The following is an 18,293-nucleotide window of genomic DNA, read 5'->3' as shown; positions in this document are numbered from 1 at the left end:
TGTTTTCAAAGGGCTAACCTTTCTTTAGGACTGGAAATAAGGCTCGGTGGTAGAGTATGTGCTTAATATGCACAAGGCCCTTAGTTCAATCCCCAGCACCAAAAAAATCAAAACAAAACAAAATTTAAAAACCCCAAAAAAACAAAAAACAAAACAAAAACAAAAACGAATTCCTTCTATAGAAATTTCCATATATATACCTTTGCCTGGTCTAGATTCTTTATATTATAAAACATTCCTCTTAGCACAGCATTTGCATACATGTGTACATACACAGTCTCTATTCCTTTAATTTTTCCCAAGAAAATTATAAAATGCCTTGCATTTGCAGAACCTTTACCTAATATTTTCAAAAACTTATTTTGAATTTTGACATTCACAGAAACATAGTGCAGTAGCAGAAGTGGGCTTATTATCCTGGTTTCACAGATGAAATTTTGGAAGGTATGTGACTTTCCCAAGACTTTGAAGCCAGTAAACAGTAGAGCCAGAACTCAAACCCAGGCCTTCGGTTTCCAAGTCTCAGATTGTCTGCGATGTAACTCACTGCCTCCCCCCAGGGCCATGTGGTGAACTGTTGGCAAAATGAATGGAAAAAAAGAAAGAAAGAGAAAAAGCAGAAATGTAAGGCTTGAAAGCCTTTTTGGAATTTGGAGGGATAAGCATTAGGAAACAATCGAAATGACACGATCAAAGACTAACGGGAAGTAGGAAGTGCTGGGAGTACTTGAATTGCTTTGATATTTGTAGGTGTATTCTTTAATACAAAGAAAATTGTGTAGATCGTCCCTATCTCCACGTTCTCAAATGTGTTTATTCTTATGTTCCAAATACTAGATTCCTGTTCTTCTTCTTTAGTTATGTATTTACAGCTTACGTACATTTTCTGAATACTTCTTCCTATCTATACTTTCTAATAAAAGATACATCTATCCCATGTTTTTAATTCCTACACAACACTCAAAAGTGATTCAAGGAGATTCTGTGATATTGTGACTAAGAATGAATAAATGAAGGAAGGAATTAGCCAGGATATATTTTCACATGTCAAATTTATTTGTTCTTTGGGACTTTTTAAGCAAAAGCCCTGCAGCCAGCCAAAATTGGAATAATCATTCTAAAACAAATTGGCATTATATTAAAGGAGCAAAGAAAAAAAATTGTAATTGCTCCCCCACAGGATAACTTGCATATACGTATGTGAATACTCAGAAAAAGTGTATGCATGAAATTTAAAACGTCCTTGTTTATACCAGTGAAAACAGAAAACAACCTAGATTTTCAACAAAATTAAAATTTTTCAAGAAATTATAGTGGATTGAACCTGACAAAATATTGGAGTAACCACTAAATGACTATTTTGTACAATTTTTAGCACCATGCAGTGATATTTCCTCTTTTCTTTCTTTCTTTCTTTTTTTTTTTTTTTTGCCACAAGTAAAAAAAAAATGCAAAACCACGTTTGCACTCTGATTCCAAACTATGAGAAAAGGATAGTTTGCATGTGGACCAAAACTTAAAAGGAATATAGAAAAGTTCAAGGTATTTTCCCCTCCTTGTAAATTAGTTAAGAGTATTGGTATTATTAGATACAAAAATAAGAAAGCTCTGTTTGGCATACACCATGTAAAATCCAGTAGAAAAACTAAGTTGCTTCCTGCCCTACAGATAATGAGTGCTGTGGACATGGAATGACACTACGCAGGAATGGGTAGATGGGTAGTGGGGGAAAGTTCAGAACCACAAGCAGGACTCATTGCTGGTCAAGGACTATCAGTGTGTCATAGCAAAACAACACACAGACATGCTTTAAATTCCAGGTTTCTGTTAGGGCATCAAGGTCCCAAATGCTATATCTTTAAATCACTTTGACCCCAAAGGAGAATTAAAATCCTAAAATCAAATGAGAAGGGAAAACACCACACGGTGGGAGAGGATAACCCTTTTTGTAAGTCTTTATTTTTTTTAGTTGCTCCTCCCATAGTAATGCACTGAAAGGCATAACAGTTTATATTGTACAAAGCATTTGAAGAAAGTACCTCAACTTGCTGATTATTTCAAAATGAGATTACAAACAAAAAGAAAACAAATCTGGTTCCTCAATAAAGGGCAAAATAACTGAATACAGTCTGTTATTTACTTTTCTCTTTTAACATAAGGTCAGGAACACTTCATTTTACAAATAGGATTAACATGAACATAACGTCGCACAAGCTTGCAGACGACCAGCATAAAATACGGGGTACAGTTTTTAATCAGAAGAATCATGCTTTCATGAAAGAAATTATAATCGTTTATACAATTGAATCAATTTCAGTATTACAAAAACTAAGTTGCATCTATTCGTATTTAGTTCATTAAGAAGGAAAAACAAAACAACAACAACAAAAAAGGAATGTTAAGAAAAGCCAAACACCATTTGGCACTCCCATACACAGGTCGAGTCACCTTGGTCCTTGAAATTCAGAAAGGGGTGTGCCTCAAACATCATAAAATAGTGGCTGACCGGAACAGTGCTATTTTAATCAACAAACAAAGTTTGCCAACAAATAAATACATGATACACGCAACACAAAAAAAAAATTAAACATTAAAAAACAGTGACATGATTGTCTAAAATTAAGATGTTATTACAAGGATTTGGCAAACATTTTATTAGTGGTACAGCGGTACTGGTGATGAACAGGTTAGGTCACTGACTTAACCTCGTTGAGCATGAACATCCATAGTTTACAATATACACATACCCTTTTCCCCTAGTTTTAAACAATGTACTTAAGAAGGCAAAAGTTAATTGTGGAACAATTTCTCCCTGTGATCAGTTTCTATAATAATTGACTGTGCATTTCATCCAACTACTTCCATCTTCAAAGGGTTAAATTACATAAAACTTTAACAAAGGAAAAAAAAAATCTTAAATCTGTAATTGAAAGCAACTGTTCCCAATCATGTCAGGTGATCTTGTACAAACAAGAATTCAGTTTCTATGGAGTGTTCATCCTATCAATGCTGCCATCTCAACTGCCCCTCTCACCCACCCACACCCTAGGGCAGGGGGAACTGGAAGGTGCCTCTGCCCAGCAAGGTTTTCCTTGACTCACTTTAAGTCAAACTGATCCTCCGGAAGTCAGCAGCTGCCTTTGCTGTGCAAAACAAAATATTGAGAATAAATAGTTTCCTTTTTCTTTCTTTCTTTTTCTTTAATCTTTCAGTTTAAGGTCACCAGACTTTAAATGCGTGACCCTTCAGGTTTATAAGGCATTCTGCTCAGCAGTCTTGTACATAGTCCTATATGAAAGAGCCATGCTACTGTTGGACTTGGTCCCACTCTGGTCGACCTTGGTGATGTCATACGTGGCTTATGGACTGGATGGCACTGGATTCCGCCGCAGCCCTCGCCATGCTGTGCCACACGTTGGAAGAACTGTGGGATGCAGAATGGAGGGGCTCCTTGTCGGACAATGACAACATCATAGCATATGCCTGAGGTAAAAAGGAGAGACCCGCTAAATGGCATTTGAAAAACATCACTTTTAATTCGTAGAATGTAGGTGAATGTTGGGAAGGGAGGGGACCCTGGAGAAAAGTGTCCTTCATGATTGTGCTTTGTGAAGGGGGCATGTCTTTTTGTTAAAATGACATGGGCACACTGCTGATCTAAAGTACCTACGGATCACAAATGGGATGCATCCTACAAAACAAAGATTAATTATTCTACCTAAAAGATCACCAGTGCTTCCATTGAGAAATAGGTCATCCCTCTGTATAACCATAAGGAAAGTCACCCATCTTACATATGTTCAACTCACCAAAGATATCATTGTGTACTTAAGACTGAAACTGAAAACATTAACTGAGGGAGCTGTGGTCTGCTGGAGACAACAGTCTCTCTCTAGTAACTGAGACCTCTGGAAGGGAAATGACCTGCCCAAAGTCACTCAGCTAGAGAGAAGAACTGACTTCTGCCCAACTTTTAATCCAATGCCCTTTCTCCAATTTTCATCCATGCTTGAAATAGTCACAGCTGACCCCCAAGGACCTTGAGCGTTGGGGTGGGTCAAATCAGCTCGACCAGAATAAAATGAAACTCAGGACCTGACAACATCCTGATCAATTTGTGTGTAGTCGCCTGCCAAGCAGAAGGTGTGTGAAGGTGCTCTGTAAGGAAGTGTTCTTTCTTCCCTATTATCATGTCAAATTCTAAATAACTGTTCAGAGAATCCCCCATTTACTGCCAAGTAAAATATTCAAATGAAATGTTTGGTCTTGACTTGTGAGTGAACTTTTCACTGTTGATTTACTATTATTGGTCTCATCCATTCCTAAACTTGCTTGTCAAAATGCTGTTGAAGTGGAATCATTAAAGTCCTGCCAAAGACATTCCACTGTCTGTAAACAAAGACAAAATGCCTCTGTTGTTAGGCAGAATTTCATCTCTGGGAGTCATGCTGAGACATGTGGCCAGTCTGTGGTTTCTTCGGTAATCATGCCATTCAGTTAGAAATCTGCCCTTACAGGCTGATTTCGATTTGCTGGGTCATCGCTCTAAATGTACACATTTGACTTTTATGTATGCAATTTGCCTTCTGGACCTGTAGAAAACCACAGTATCCATGTAACACATCTTGCTTAAGTATGTACTCAATGCCAGGCACCATACTAGGCCCAAAGAAATCAAGGGAAGTAATATAGAGTCCTTGTCCTTTGTAGAGTTTAAAGTATGAGGTCAGTGAGCATCAAACTTAAATCACCCAAATTATGTGCCCACTTTTAGAGATCAAAATAATAAAGAATATTTTGAAATAGCTTTAATACTGTTTTTTTCCAATATTTGGGAAAGATGAAAGGGAGTATAGAGAAAATTTTGGAATACTGAGTTTGAATCTGGAGTCTACGCTGCCTCTACTCACCTGGCTGTGTGACCTTAGGCAACTTGCTTTACCTCAGAAGTTTTACTTTCCTGGTACAAAATGGGATAATAATAATAGCATGTGCCTCCAAGGATTGTGGAGGAAAAGAGCTTAGTTCAGTGCACCTATATAAATAGTACCTATTATATAAAACTAATTTTTATAGAATAGGGTTTTTCAGAGAAGATTCCATGCAGAATGCGGCTATTGTTGTATTGGTCAACTCTTTTGGATTCAATCACTATAAAAATCACAGAGAAAGTAAATATATAAATGTTTTGAATAAAGAATCTAAACCTTCAGATACTAGAAAATGGCAAATATAGAATGTCCATCTTTTGGTAATCAAAATAAATGAATACTTTCATGCACAAGGATCAGTGCCCAACACATAACTGACAGTTGATAAACCACTGAATGAATGAATGAATGAATGAATGGTCTCATGAAATGAAGTGAATTTACACAAAGTCTCTTTGTTTACAAATCAATATATGATATAATCAGTAAGACAAAAAATATGAGCTAGGATTGCAGAATGTTAACTTGCAGAATGCTAGTTAATTTCTTGTGATGGCAGGAGTTAAATACGAGACTTGACATCAAAATGCTAGTACTTAAATATATCTCATATATGTTCTCCCTTTTGCTTTCTATCATATCTGAAAATTTCTGGAGGTTTTAGACATTGTGTATTATAATGAAAAGTATTTTGAGTGGACCAATTAAAAGAAATTTAAAGAAAACACCAATCCCTTTGGTATTTCTGATCTTCTAGGAAGGAAGAATGGAAAGCAAAGGGATTAAAATAATACTAGCTACCTCTTAATGCATGTCTCTAAGTGAAAAAGAGATGTCTATTCTTGCTAGTTTACTTTTAATATTAAAAAATGTAAAGCTCACTTTCATCCCCATTGAGGCATAGAGAAGAAAGGGATATCTTCCCCACAGGTCTCCCAGACAGTGAGGACATGGCCCCCATCCATAGTCTAAGGGATGCTCTCAAGGAAGTGGGGGTGGACTGTAGGAGTCTCTAGTGTTGAGGCTGGCTGCCTTTACTTCAATTCAGAAAGACCATTAACTTGATCTGTCATCATACATAAATATCTTAGACTTTTTATTGAGTTGTATTACATTTAAAGATCTGTATTATTTACACATTTTTTTCCCAACCTTCCTTGAAATGTTACTGCTTCTTGGCTTTTAAGACCAGCCCAGAACATCTCAGCTAAAAAAAAAAAAAAAGGGAAATCATTTCAAAATATATAAGCTAATAATGGTCACATTGTTTGACAGGTTGAGTTGCTTCAAAAATGGCGTAAATGGATTAAAAAATCCAATAATTTGATCAATAAAGATGGTAAGAGGATGTTTCTACTTTCTTTTTTTTACCATTAGTTGAACTGAATGAACAATAATTGAGTACAGATCTCAAAAAGAAAGTACTGACTTTCTTAACTCTTTAGTAAAAGAACAGAAGCCCTTTTAGTTGGTGTTTATGGATTCTCCAATGGATCTCTTTTTAGTTGCCATAATGCTGTAGAATAAAGTACCTTCCAGTCATTCAATAAAAACTTATAGATTTTATTTCCAGATCTGCCACTAAGTTGGTATAGATCTTGGACATCTGGTTTCATTTCTGATCTTCAGTTTACTCCTAAGTTCTACAGTTTAATGAATTGTCAATGAAAAATACACAATTCACTGCCTATAGTAAAGGAAAAAAAATTGAATTTGCTTTCTAAAAATCTTACAGCATAATTATGTAAACAAAAAGATTATAAGTTAAAATTTTCAAATATGAAACAATTAGAAAACAACTCTGAGGTTTGGTGTGGAAAACAAATCTTATGGATTATCTATACCAAAGAAATGGAACTGCAAAGTAAAGGTGAGGTTTGCCCCAGGAGTTTCTGTGCAGAAGGATTCTGTGTCAGCGAACTCTTTTGGATTTGTCATATACAGAATATAGATAGGAACACTGTGGATAAAACATCTGAACCTGCTTGGATTCAAGAATATTATGAAGAAAGACTATCAACTTTTTGCTAGTTTGAAGGAAATGTACATTTTCATGCACAACATCACCATGATGCTATACTGCAGGAAAATATGTACCTGTGATTTGGACTTTCTGTGTAACGGCTGTTTAAGTTCCTCTGGCACATGGGAAGTACTAAAAGAAGACAGCTCAGCTTCAGTATATTGATTATCTTCCATTTTCCTCATTTTGAGGCTATCTGTGAAGTGCCTTATATGATCTAGAGCAGAAAGTCCAGTTTTATATTCTTCCTCTTTATACCTAAAATGAACCAATAGGAAAGCACAGAAGATTTTTTTTTTTCCTTTTTCAGTTTGTCATCTGATCAAATCACTTTCATTTGACCCCATACAGCTGCTGAACTTTGTATTGTAGTTGCAGTGTAAAGTTGCATGCATCAGTTGTTGGAGTCTTTAAAATATTTACAAATATCACTTCTTAAAATATATTTCTCAACATTTTGAATGACTAAAGTCAAGCATATATTTGACATAAAGTCAATGACACATTAAGTCAGTCATGTGTGGAGACAGAATTCATACATTTAAACTTTCCATTTAGCCAAGTTAGATATGAAAATATGCAGTCAGCACACATTATCTTCATAAAAATATAGTACCCCATCAGTTTAACTAGTTGTTTTTTTTCCATTTAAAAATCTATTATCTATTTAAATTACATATATATTTAATGAAGTGAAATTCATCTTAATAATACTTGATAGATGACCATGCCAGATTACTCAATGAATTAGATAATGTTGAAATCCCTATTTTCTGTTGGATTTCATAAGTAAAATCTAAAATTATATGACTGCATGTTTGTGTAATTTTCACTTGTCCTTCCTACCTCAGGTTAACCAGAGTTCCACAATCATTAATGTATTTATATGCTTGCAGATTATGTTGATGGCCACCTTATTTTCCTCTGTAAAACCAGTACACTGTGTGTGCCTTGCTTAATTCAATTTTAATTTTTAAGATTCATTACTCCCAAATTCCTTCTCACTGGAAATGTTCACAGAGCAGGAGTCGTCGCGACCCTCTGTGGCTCTACTCCGGCTTAGCTCCTGAAGTCACCAGAGGTGCTCACCTCACTGGGGATGTCTTACAGCTCATCTCCAGACCACTGGCCTCCTCAAAGTCATCCTCAGTGTTTCCTTCATGTAAATTACTTGTCACTGGTTCCTTCCTGGGTTTTCCAGTCATCTCATTGTCTTCATCATCCTCATCTAACAATACTTCATCTTCTACTTCTTCATCATCCAGTAAATCTGAATTTTGACTGGTCACCAAAGCCTTTTCATCCTTAAAGTGACTGCCATTCATTCTTTCACAGGCATAAGAATAAAGAGCTTCAATTAGTGGGTTAATTTTAAAACAAGTAGTTAGCTTTCTTATCTTTTCCCTAACAATACTTTAGATTTTCAACACTTACAAAGGGGCATTTGTGTTGTTTATTTTTTATGGCAACCTTGGGGAAATAATATAATTTCACAAATGAGAAAATGAAATAAAAGTAATTGATGATTATTCAGATTATAAATGGACTTTCTCAAAGAATAATCTTAGATTCTGGTTTCTTATCAGGCCTTTACTTATAAATGATATTGTTATTTAGAATATAAAAAGCTCATAAATGCTTTCCCTACATAATGTACCTAATCACCATTTAAGTTGATTAAAAGAGTTGATTTCTGGAAAACTCATAACACAAAGCAACACTGACAACAGCTTCAACACATCCACTTATACTGAATCTAAGAATTCAAAGAAAACATGTAGCTAGCAGCCAAAGACCAACTGGTATATACTATTCTTTCTAGGTGACATTAGTGGTTAACTCCACTTAGACACTCCACCCAAGCTTGAAAGTGACTGACAGCTCACTTATTTGTACTATTTCCAAATTATTCTTAATAGTCTGAGTGTGAAAAAGTTCCTTCTTTCCCAGGAAAATACTGATGTGGGAAATGAACTAGAAATGGAATTGTACAGATTTCTGAAGTTTTACTTAAGAAGCAGTTCTAATATAATAAGCAAAAATACCACATTTTAAAAAGTCATGCAAGATTTTTGTTTGCACAGGTTGTAATGTGCAATTCAAGAGTAATTAAAATAATTAATTACCCAGGAATTTCGACTTAATATATTTGAGGGTATTTATGAAATTACAGTAAGCTTCTCAGGCTTTCAAATGAACATTAAAATGAGGGTAATTTGGATTTAAACTTTGTCATGAAATTTATAAATTATAATTGGTTACAAAGTGAGTATAAACAGTTTGATCTGAAGAATATTTTGCTCAGGTTCAGAACATTTGTGAGGGATTGAACCATCATGACCATCCAGACATCCTAATTTCTGGGCCATTCATAGTTTCCCATTTTGCCTTGCTCTTTTATCTACTTACTAATTTGGAAAATTCAGGGAAACTGTTAAATTACTGTTGTAATCATGTATGACTTTCACAAGTAATGTAAACATTTTTTCAGATTATGGAAGATTGGGTATCAGTAATTTATCCCCATCATTTTTTCATATAAAAATGAGCAGAGCTTAGTACTTAGGTTTCCCAGAATAAAATTAATCCATAAATAAAACAATCTTGGATATGACAGATGCACATAGTAAAAATTCATTTGACCAGAAAAAGTCATATCATTATTATTAAGCATTTTATATAACCAATCTTTTAACCTCTTTTATCAAAGAATGATGGAAACATATTTTGCACAGACATAAATTATTAGTTTCCAGATACGCTGCCAACTTGCTAGCTAGAACAGATCAAAATTGTTACTTTTTTTTTTTTCAAATGAAAGAATAAGTAAAAGAACAAAAGTGCATGGATGAAAACCAAAAGTAACAAAAGCCAACATAATTAAGACAATCTATTTGTTAATTATGCTTTCAAATGTGGCAACTTATAGGGGATAAATTATTCATCAAAAGTAGCCTGATAGGAGCAGAGGAGAGAAAAACTGGATGACTCAGCCTTCTTACTTCTGTGCTATTTAGACATGTTGAAGCCAGATGTTGTGGCCATACAGACTCCCAGATCTCCAGTTAGGAGCTAGAAACTCAGCTAGCAACTCTGAACAGCTCTGAACATTCTGAACAGGCAACTCAGAATTCAAACTGTATCTTCTGTTCAGTATTTTTATTTGCAGCTTCTCAATATCATTATCAAAATATAAGGCTGTGCCACAAAAGTGAGCCCAGAAAATGTATTTAGAAACACATTCATTTTAGATGTCACAGAGTTTAAAAAGTAAAAACCAGCTTTACCTCTCCTCTGCGTTCCTGGGAGATTGACTGCTGTGGTTGCTGTTCCCAATGAAATTTCGGATTTCTGTGAAATAAGCATCTTCTTTGTCATCCAGAATCGCACCTGTACTTTCTAGTTCAGAGTGAGGTGACGATGTTGCTGTACCTGAGTGGAGCACAAAGCCTTTTGTGACAAAGATTATTATTTATGTGGGAACTTATTTTGAACCTCATTATTTATTAATTTGATCAATGTTGTTTCTTAAAACACACCCTTTTGAATAATAGTAATAGTAACTTTAGGATGTCGAAGTCTTCCCAATTTGACAAAATATGCAATCTCATCACAGTCCCTTGAGAAAATTCTAATCCATTAAAATCATGAGGTACAGTCTCCAAGGAGGTCATTTTTTTCACTAGCTTTCCCCGCTCTCACTGAGACACAGATATGTTTTTATTCATCTAATGAGTAGATAGAGTGAGTCAAATTAGAGACAGGTCTTAAATAGTTTTTGTCATAAGAAACTGTACCCAGTCCTGGTTGTAATCAATATGCATTTATTACTGCTGTACTAAAATGCATTACAAAAACAGATTGAAAACATACTGAATATTCTGCATCCTAACTTGGGCAAAGCTACGGGTAGGCTCAGAACACAGCAGCTCAAAGGCTGATCCAATAAGATGAAAACAATATAAGATCTGCCTGCTACAGGGTACTCTTTAGCTTTCTTGCCTACAAAATTAGAATCATAATACCCGTATCGTATCACAGGGCTATTGTAGTGTTTACATACATTGGCACAATTATAAGCACCATATAAGTGGTCAACCTTTACACCAACACTAGCTTCATGCTATTTATCTTTCCCATAAAGTATCTACAATTTAATAGCTGATCATAACCTGTTTGATAAAAACAAGAGATCAGAATGTCCGATCAGTTTAAAGAAGTCATAATCTGTGTTAACAGATAACTATTCAACTTTGAAAAGTTAATTTTTTCATTTTCTTTTTCCTAAAATAGCTTTGATTACAAATAGGCTATAAAGGTACACAGGGTTAGAAAGTTGGTCTTTTTGAATACTGGGTTAGATTTCTGTGTCTAAATTCTGATATTTAAAACCATGAACATTAGATATTTTTACTTTGAAGGAAATGAACAGTATGTAGCTGTAAGCAGTCACACTATTCAAATCATAAACCATGTGTCTTTATAGGCACATTTTAAAACCATGATTGAAAAATGAAAGATGGGTAATAAAATAATCTCCTTAAATAAAGATTACTAGTCTATGTAAATCCAATTTTTTTTTCTGCTCTTTAAATCTCTTTTCCTGAGCCCCATCTGAACCCCAGAAGGGTTCTCATCCTTCTAACTCATTCCTTGACACCCTAGAAAGAACCCGTGACTGCACTGGTGGGTTCTGCACATGTATGCCGCCAGGCCAATGTCACTTAATGGATTATTATCAAACTCTTGAAAGCCAAAGACAAAAAGACCTACAGTCTTTTGGCTAAATATATGCTTGTAAGTTTATATTTACATTTTTTCCTGCATAAATATGCAGGAAAGCTTTTTTTTTTTTTTTTTTGGCCCGTTACCCTTGATTCAATTTTACATCAGAATCAATGACAAAAACAAGACACCTCCATGGTTTGCAGTGGGTTGCTCTGATCATGCCGACAGTCTTCTATCCCTAAACTTCAAAAAAGTTACCCTGGACAGGTTCCCTGCACTGCAGTCCTCCTGCAAAAGCAGCCATGGTTTCTAGGTTAATATTCAGAGTGTGGTATTCTGGGGCTGCCCCTCTGGAAATTCTGCCATCCTCTGGGGACACACTCTGGGAAACAGGTAGAAATATTGTTCTCTGCTATTCAGGAAACCTCCATTCAGATGCCTATAGTGAGTACAGCCATGATTCTCTTTGCCTGAGGTTATCCATTGAGATAAATTAGCAGAATAAAATAATAATTAATAATAATAATAATAATCCAAATAAGGCCACTGACTTGTGCATTAACCAATGATCCTACCATTCACATAATTCCAAATTCTCAAGAGAATCTCGTTGTGAATTTATAGTAAGATCTGATTTGGGAATCAAAATGGAAAGAAAAAAGAAAGATCACAATTATCTTTTAAAATATGAAAAATAAAGTCATCTTTTTCTTGTAACACACATACTTACCAGACATGTTCCCATTCTCATGTTTCTTTAGGTGTCTGTCTAGATTGGTTTGTTGACCAAAACACCTGTCACATAAGTGACACTTAAAGGGCTTCTCCTTATTATGGATGTTGCGAACATGCCGCTGCAAGTTGGAAGATATGCTAAATGATCTGTCACAGTATTTGCATCTGAAAAATAAGCACAGAGAAAATACTTGCAAGCAAATCAAAGGATACTTCTCAAAACTAGGAAGAGAGAGGGGAAAAAAATCACCCATCAAATGCCATTTAGAAAAGACACAGGGAAGAACACTATTCACACAGTCAAGATTTCAATTCCAATAGACTTTGAGGGTTATAAAGATTTCCATGACTTTATGAAAAAATGTACCAATATACTAGTGATTTTATTGTTCCCAAACTTATTATAGTATTTAGTTCTAATATTTTAAATAAACCTCACAAAATTAAAAACATTAAGAAATGAAATAATCTTTTATCTTCTGCTTAGCATAAATACAATTAGATCCTTTTTAAACAAACATGAAACAAATTCATGTATTTCTCAAAGTAAAAGATTGCTTCTTAATTCAAAATTAGAGTGTTTGATTAATTAATTAATTAGCAAATTCACCTAATCTGCTGTTAATTCTTTAAAATTTTTTTTTCTTATCTTTTCCAAAGTAGCAATAAACATTCCAAACCTTTAAAACTGAGGCAATGAGAACAGTGTCCTCTGATGCCAAAGATGGTGATTGGGAATACCAAAGTATTTACTAATTTTTAAACTGCTGCAAAAGCAAGTAAAGCTGGCTCTAAACTCTCTTCCATATGAAAGCAAATGTTTCCATCAGCCCCCCTCTCCCCATCCCCTAATTTTCCATTTCAATGTTTCTTCAAATTTGCAATCTCAGTACAGTCCCAAAGGAGGTCGGTTTTTCAAGAAAGCACTTATTATTGGCTGGTTAATTGTTTCTGCTTTCCATTTGATTTAAAAAATAAAATAAAATCATTTGAAAGTTATTTTTAGTATGAAGTAAAAATATAAAATGCAAGACCCCAGTATTTCCACCAGTACTTATCAATGAGGAAGAAAAGTGGATTTTGTAACTAATGGGGTTATTTTCTACTGGCATTTGAAGATAAAGAGTCCTTCATTTGTTTATGTGGTGTGTGTGTGTGTGTGTGTGTGTGTGTGTGTGTGTGTGTGTGTTGCTTGAAAGAAAAAAAAACTGACTTTCTCCAAGTGACTTCTAAGTAAAAGTTTCTAACTTAGTGACCAGAACATTCTTAACTCATTCTTCCATGTGTGAAGGGCCCTTCTCTTCCCACTTCTGAATGCAGACTCAAGTTCAAGGGCTCTAAATCAGAAATCACCCCAGTCCACTTGAGGTCCTTGGGCTTCTACAGCTGTCCTTATGTGATGCCAGAAGTCTAGTCAGGTCAGTGGGAAAAAGAAATCTGTTGAATAGTCGCTTTGGCTTAGTATCAATAAACCAACTTAAGGACTGCTTTAATTCTTCCCCCCTAAAAAACTGTTCTGGCATCATGAGGTTCCTCAACTTTTCTTGCTTATAATATTAACAAAAACTGTGTGGAACCCCATGTTGATAGTGATTGTACTCTTTCAGCCTCTACTTCTGAAAAATAAGTATGTGGAAGCATAGCCATTTCTGAAATAGGTTTGTTTACCTCAAAGGCCCACTATAATAGAAGAAAGGTGCATGTAGCACAATTATGTTGTACTAAGCAGAACAACCTAGACTACATTGACAAAGAACACCTAAACTCCCACCAAAGATTTTAGAAAAAATTTTACTCATTTTTTACACAAATCATGAGGAAGAGAGATATAGTCTATAACATGCTTCCAGCTTCCTGCTTGTATGCAAAGGGCTCTTCCAAATGAAGACATCATTTTCTCAAATCTGAATAAAATTGACCCACAAGGATGTTCTAACCATGATAAGCTGTTACTGTATATTTCTCTTCTGCTAGCATATTGGCCAGAGGAGTAAGCACTCTAAATAAAATTTTTAAAAAATCATTCCATTCTAACTCCAATAAATTAGTAGGTGGTAAAAAAAAAAAAACCAGCTCAAATCAGATCTAAGTTCCTGAAATTCTTAAAATGAACAAATAATTAAATCATGAGCAGTATACTATCAGGCCTTCCTGGTTACTAGATGTAGGTATGGGGGTCAAGAGGATTGAAACCCTGGTCAAAGAGAAAAACCTAGACATGAGAGTTCTGGGCCTGGGTTTTAATTCTGACTCTATTGGTACCAGACTTTATTGAGGCAGTTAGCATCTATAGATGTCTCTTTCTCTCTCTCTCATTTGTAAACCAGAGGGAAGAGCTGGACAAATCATTGTTTAAGATCTCTAGCTATGCTGGTTTAGGTACTTTTTAAAATACATGGATAATACCACCATTTATGAGGGAAAAATAAAAACTAGTGCATTCAGCTAAGAGAAAGAGTAAATAGAGCAAAATAGAGCACGGTAACACCGTTGCATACCAGTACCGTGGGCCATAACAAAACAAAAGGGTGCAAATCTTTTCTTCTCTTTAATCAGAATTCCCAGGAGATGGAATTTTCTCGAAACTAAGGGGAAATTATCTAAAGTTTCCCATTGTTTTATCACTTAGAGGTCTGTTAGACCAAGCACATTCTATCATGTGTAAAGTAAAAATGTCACCTATGATCAGTGATTTATAAAATATGTAGGAAATCAAGGAAATTTGTAAAACACTATAATTTTTTTGAGTTTAAGTCCCTCTAGTTTTCTCCTAAAATTTCCATTATCTTCAAATAAGCATTGGCGCCTGCCCATTGTCTCATTCCTGCATGTAAAGAACAAAAACAAAAACAAAACAAAAACAAAAAACTCTATAACTGTGTAATTTACTTATTTTAAAGAAAAAGTTAGTATTCAGACCCAAGTAATTTTACACATATGAAATGCATGAGAATTTCAAAGGAGAATGAAATTATGATATTACTTGAGATAAATACCATTCTTTCTTGGAAAAAAATATGAGTTCTTAATACTGCTTACAAAGAATTGTACATTAAAGAACATAGGTTTTATTTTAAAACTGGAAGGGGTCACATTGCTTATTTTCATTCTTTTGTGAACAATAATATTAAAATTAGATGTGTCTGTAATATTGCTAATTTTGACATTTAATAGAATGAGCTAATAGGTTTTTCAGGAAATTGTTAATTGAATTGGCTCTTTTCCTATAATATACTCTATTTTATCTGTTCTATCTCCAGTTGCATATTTTTTTCCTCTTCCTGATGCTTAAAATTTGCTTTAAAACCTCTTATTGGGACCTGAGGACACTAGTTTGCTGTGCAGGAAAACAAATTATATACAAACTGTGATTTCCTAGCAGAGAGTCAAGACTTGGAAAATGGAAGATATAATATTTTAATTTTTGTCAACTAAAATAGTACTGATTGAGAAAGAGCAATTCAGTAATAAGAAATAATTTTTTAAATGACTAACATCTCTTAAATGCTATTCTTTATTCAACTCTGACCCAGAACTTTTAAATTGGTAGGTAGGAAGCCTTGGCTAAAGAATTTGGGACTCTTCTAGATTTTGATACAAGCAATCAGACAACTCTTCCTTGACTCAGCTTTGAGTATGCATTCATTCAGCCACAGATAAAAGTAGCTTCCTTTAAATTTGTGCCTATGAGTCCAGTTTGAATTTTACATTATTTATCAAGATATTTAGAAGAATCACTGTCAGACCTGTACGGCTGCTCTCCTGTGTGGGTTCTCAAGTGTCGTGTTAGGTTTGCAGACCTTGGAAAAATCTTGCCACAGTATCTGTTATGAAAAGATGTTTATAAGAGAAAGTCAGCACAGTCAACTTTATTTCACTCGCGCTGCAGAGCAGCCCAGATGCTTATTCCTGATTTAATTAATCTTGCATGGAACTCACATGTCTTTGGCATTTAAAATTTGCAACAAAGCCATTCTACAGATATAAATAACTCTACAAATAAAGGCTGCATTATGAGATCTGGTTGAATTTGCTCGTGCATAAGTAAGCAGTTTATGAAAATAGACTTTAGTTTTGATGACCCCCATATGCCTCTTTTATTAACTCCGTATCTTTACATTCACAAAACTGAACCAGACAAGGGGATAAAAAAACGACGAGAGTTTGCGATTCTGGGTTGATGTAAACATATTTCAAAGGTTTCAACTCATTTTACATGTCAGCCATAGTGACAACTCTCTGCACATTGAGTGGTATCAGATCAGACAAGATCCTGAGACTTCATCCATCAAGGTATGTTCCCATAAAAGCCTTTCTGGAAAGAGAGTGACACATTTTCCTAAGAGCAGATAAATTGATATGCCTGAGTAGATGATAGCACAATTTTCTGAGAACAAATCAGAAAATAAAGCACATAATTTATTTTTAAAAAACACTAATAAACCAGAAACATAAAGACAAGCTTTACTCTTCCACTGATAAGTAGCAAGAATTTTATTCACTAGTTTTCTTTTTCACTTATGGACTATTCATCCTTCATGAATGGTCTTACTCTCCAATGCCACGACAATTAATAAATGTATACTTGAGGACAGTAGTATTTTACCTTTGGATGAAAATAATTAACTGTGAAAGAAAATTCATAAATATCAAAGTGAGACAAGTAGATAATAGTTGGACTGTTTCCAACCTCATTTATCACAACCAAATGGCCTGTGTTAAAATTCTCATTTAATAATAATTTTTTAAAATCACTATTTTTATATCTCACTGAATAGAGAACACTTTGAAGTGCCTAAAATCTATCTTGGTTTCTATTAGTCATCCAATCAAGAATAATTTCCAAAAAAAACAAAAGGGCCTTTTGAAATCAGAGGAGAGATTTTTGGAAAGTCAGCCATAATTAACTTGGCAGTTACCTGCAGGTGTAACGCTCCTTTCCCTTCCGCAGTAGGTTCTCGGGCAGGGTGTTGGGAGGTGCTCTAAAGTTGAACATAGAGGGCACCGACTGGAGAAGCTCGCTGGCCTCGGGTTTCAGGGCACTGAAGCTCTCTAGTTTTTCTGCCATGTTTTCAATAGCTGACATCTGAAAGGCAAAAGCACAGGACCATGAAGGATTTGATCAGACATTTGACCTTCTGTAGTAATCACTGGCAAACCAAAAACATAATTAATGGGGAAGCATCAAATCTTCTGAATACTATAAGTTTGGGGAAAAAAAATTGTAGTCTCAACATTAAACCATGAGATGATTGATTGAGTGTGGAAATAAAGGTAGAGCCAAGCTCATACAATGCTGGGTGAACGTTAAGCCATTTTTTTAACAATCAGATATATAATTGAAGAATAGAATACCTAAAAGAGATAATGAAATCAAATTCATATTTTATTTAATTGACAGTATTGTTATGGAAGTCAATAACAAACTGGAATTTTAGGGAAAGATGATATATGTCTTGCGTAGGTAATAAAAATCATGAGACCAAAGTCACTGCTTAAGTCCAATGGGTGTAATCCAGAAATAAAATATAAAATAAAATGTTCAAGAAGTATATTGTCTAAAAATATGTTAAATTAGTGTGTGGATATACCAAATGTTTGAGCAGGATCACATACGAACACTTCTGACGAAATATTAATCTGTCCGAATAAAGATTTGAGTTGCAATGACAGTTCATCAAGAATTTCATGTAACTTGATGTACACTTTATAAGACAAGGGAAGGTGGTCAAGTAACCATACTCTTAGAGAAATACACATGAAGAAAAACTACTTTACCTAATTCTAACAACCTAATTTATTTTGCTTATAACAATCAAACTTTTGTTTACCTACACACACAGTTGACAGAGTCATAATTAGAGGGTAGCATTTAC

At 34.7% G+C, this 18,293-nt stretch overlaps 1 protein-coding gene across 14 annotated transcripts in view; it reads right to left on the bottom strand.

Moving 5' to 3' along the window:
- Nucleotides 1-357: 357 nt before the first annotated feature.
- MECOM (MDS1 and EVI1 complex locus) overlaps nucleotides 358-18,293 on the bottom strand; it is a 532,746-nt gene continuing 514,810 nt past the window's right edge. For 8 of the 14 annotated variants that reach the window (XM_079155757.1, XM_079155766.1, XM_079155761.1 and 5 more), the window contains 7 exons: nucleotides 17,337-17,503; nucleotides 16,164-16,241; nucleotides 12,413-12,582; nucleotides 10,242-10,404; nucleotides 8,044-8,280; nucleotides 7,029-7,212; nucleotides 358-3,483 (listed from right to left, as the gene is read on the bottom strand). In XM_079155757.1, the coding sequence (XP_079011883.1) occupies nucleotides 3,349-3,483; nucleotides 7,029-7,212; nucleotides 8,044-8,280; nucleotides 10,242-10,404; nucleotides 12,413-12,582; nucleotides 16,164-16,241; nucleotides 17,337-17,503 (1,134 nt within the window). In that variant the 3' untranslated portion in view covers nucleotides 358-3,348. The remainder of the gene's footprint in view (nucleotides 3,484-7,028; nucleotides 7,213-8,043; nucleotides 8,281-10,241; nucleotides 10,405-12,412; nucleotides 12,583-16,163; nucleotides 16,242-17,336; nucleotides 17,504-18,293) is intronic. The other 6 variants (XM_079155764.1, XM_079155767.1, XM_079155765.1 and 3 more) reach the window with 2 other exon arrangements.

The sequence above is a fragment of the Sciurus vulgaris genome (genome assembly GCF_902686455.1).
Source record: "Sciurus vulgaris genome assembly, chromosome: 10".
Lineage (NCBI taxonomy): Eukaryota > Metazoa > Chordata > Mammalia > Rodentia > Sciuridae > Sciurus > Sciurus vulgaris.
This window is presented reverse-complemented; position numbering and strand designations above follow the sequence as displayed.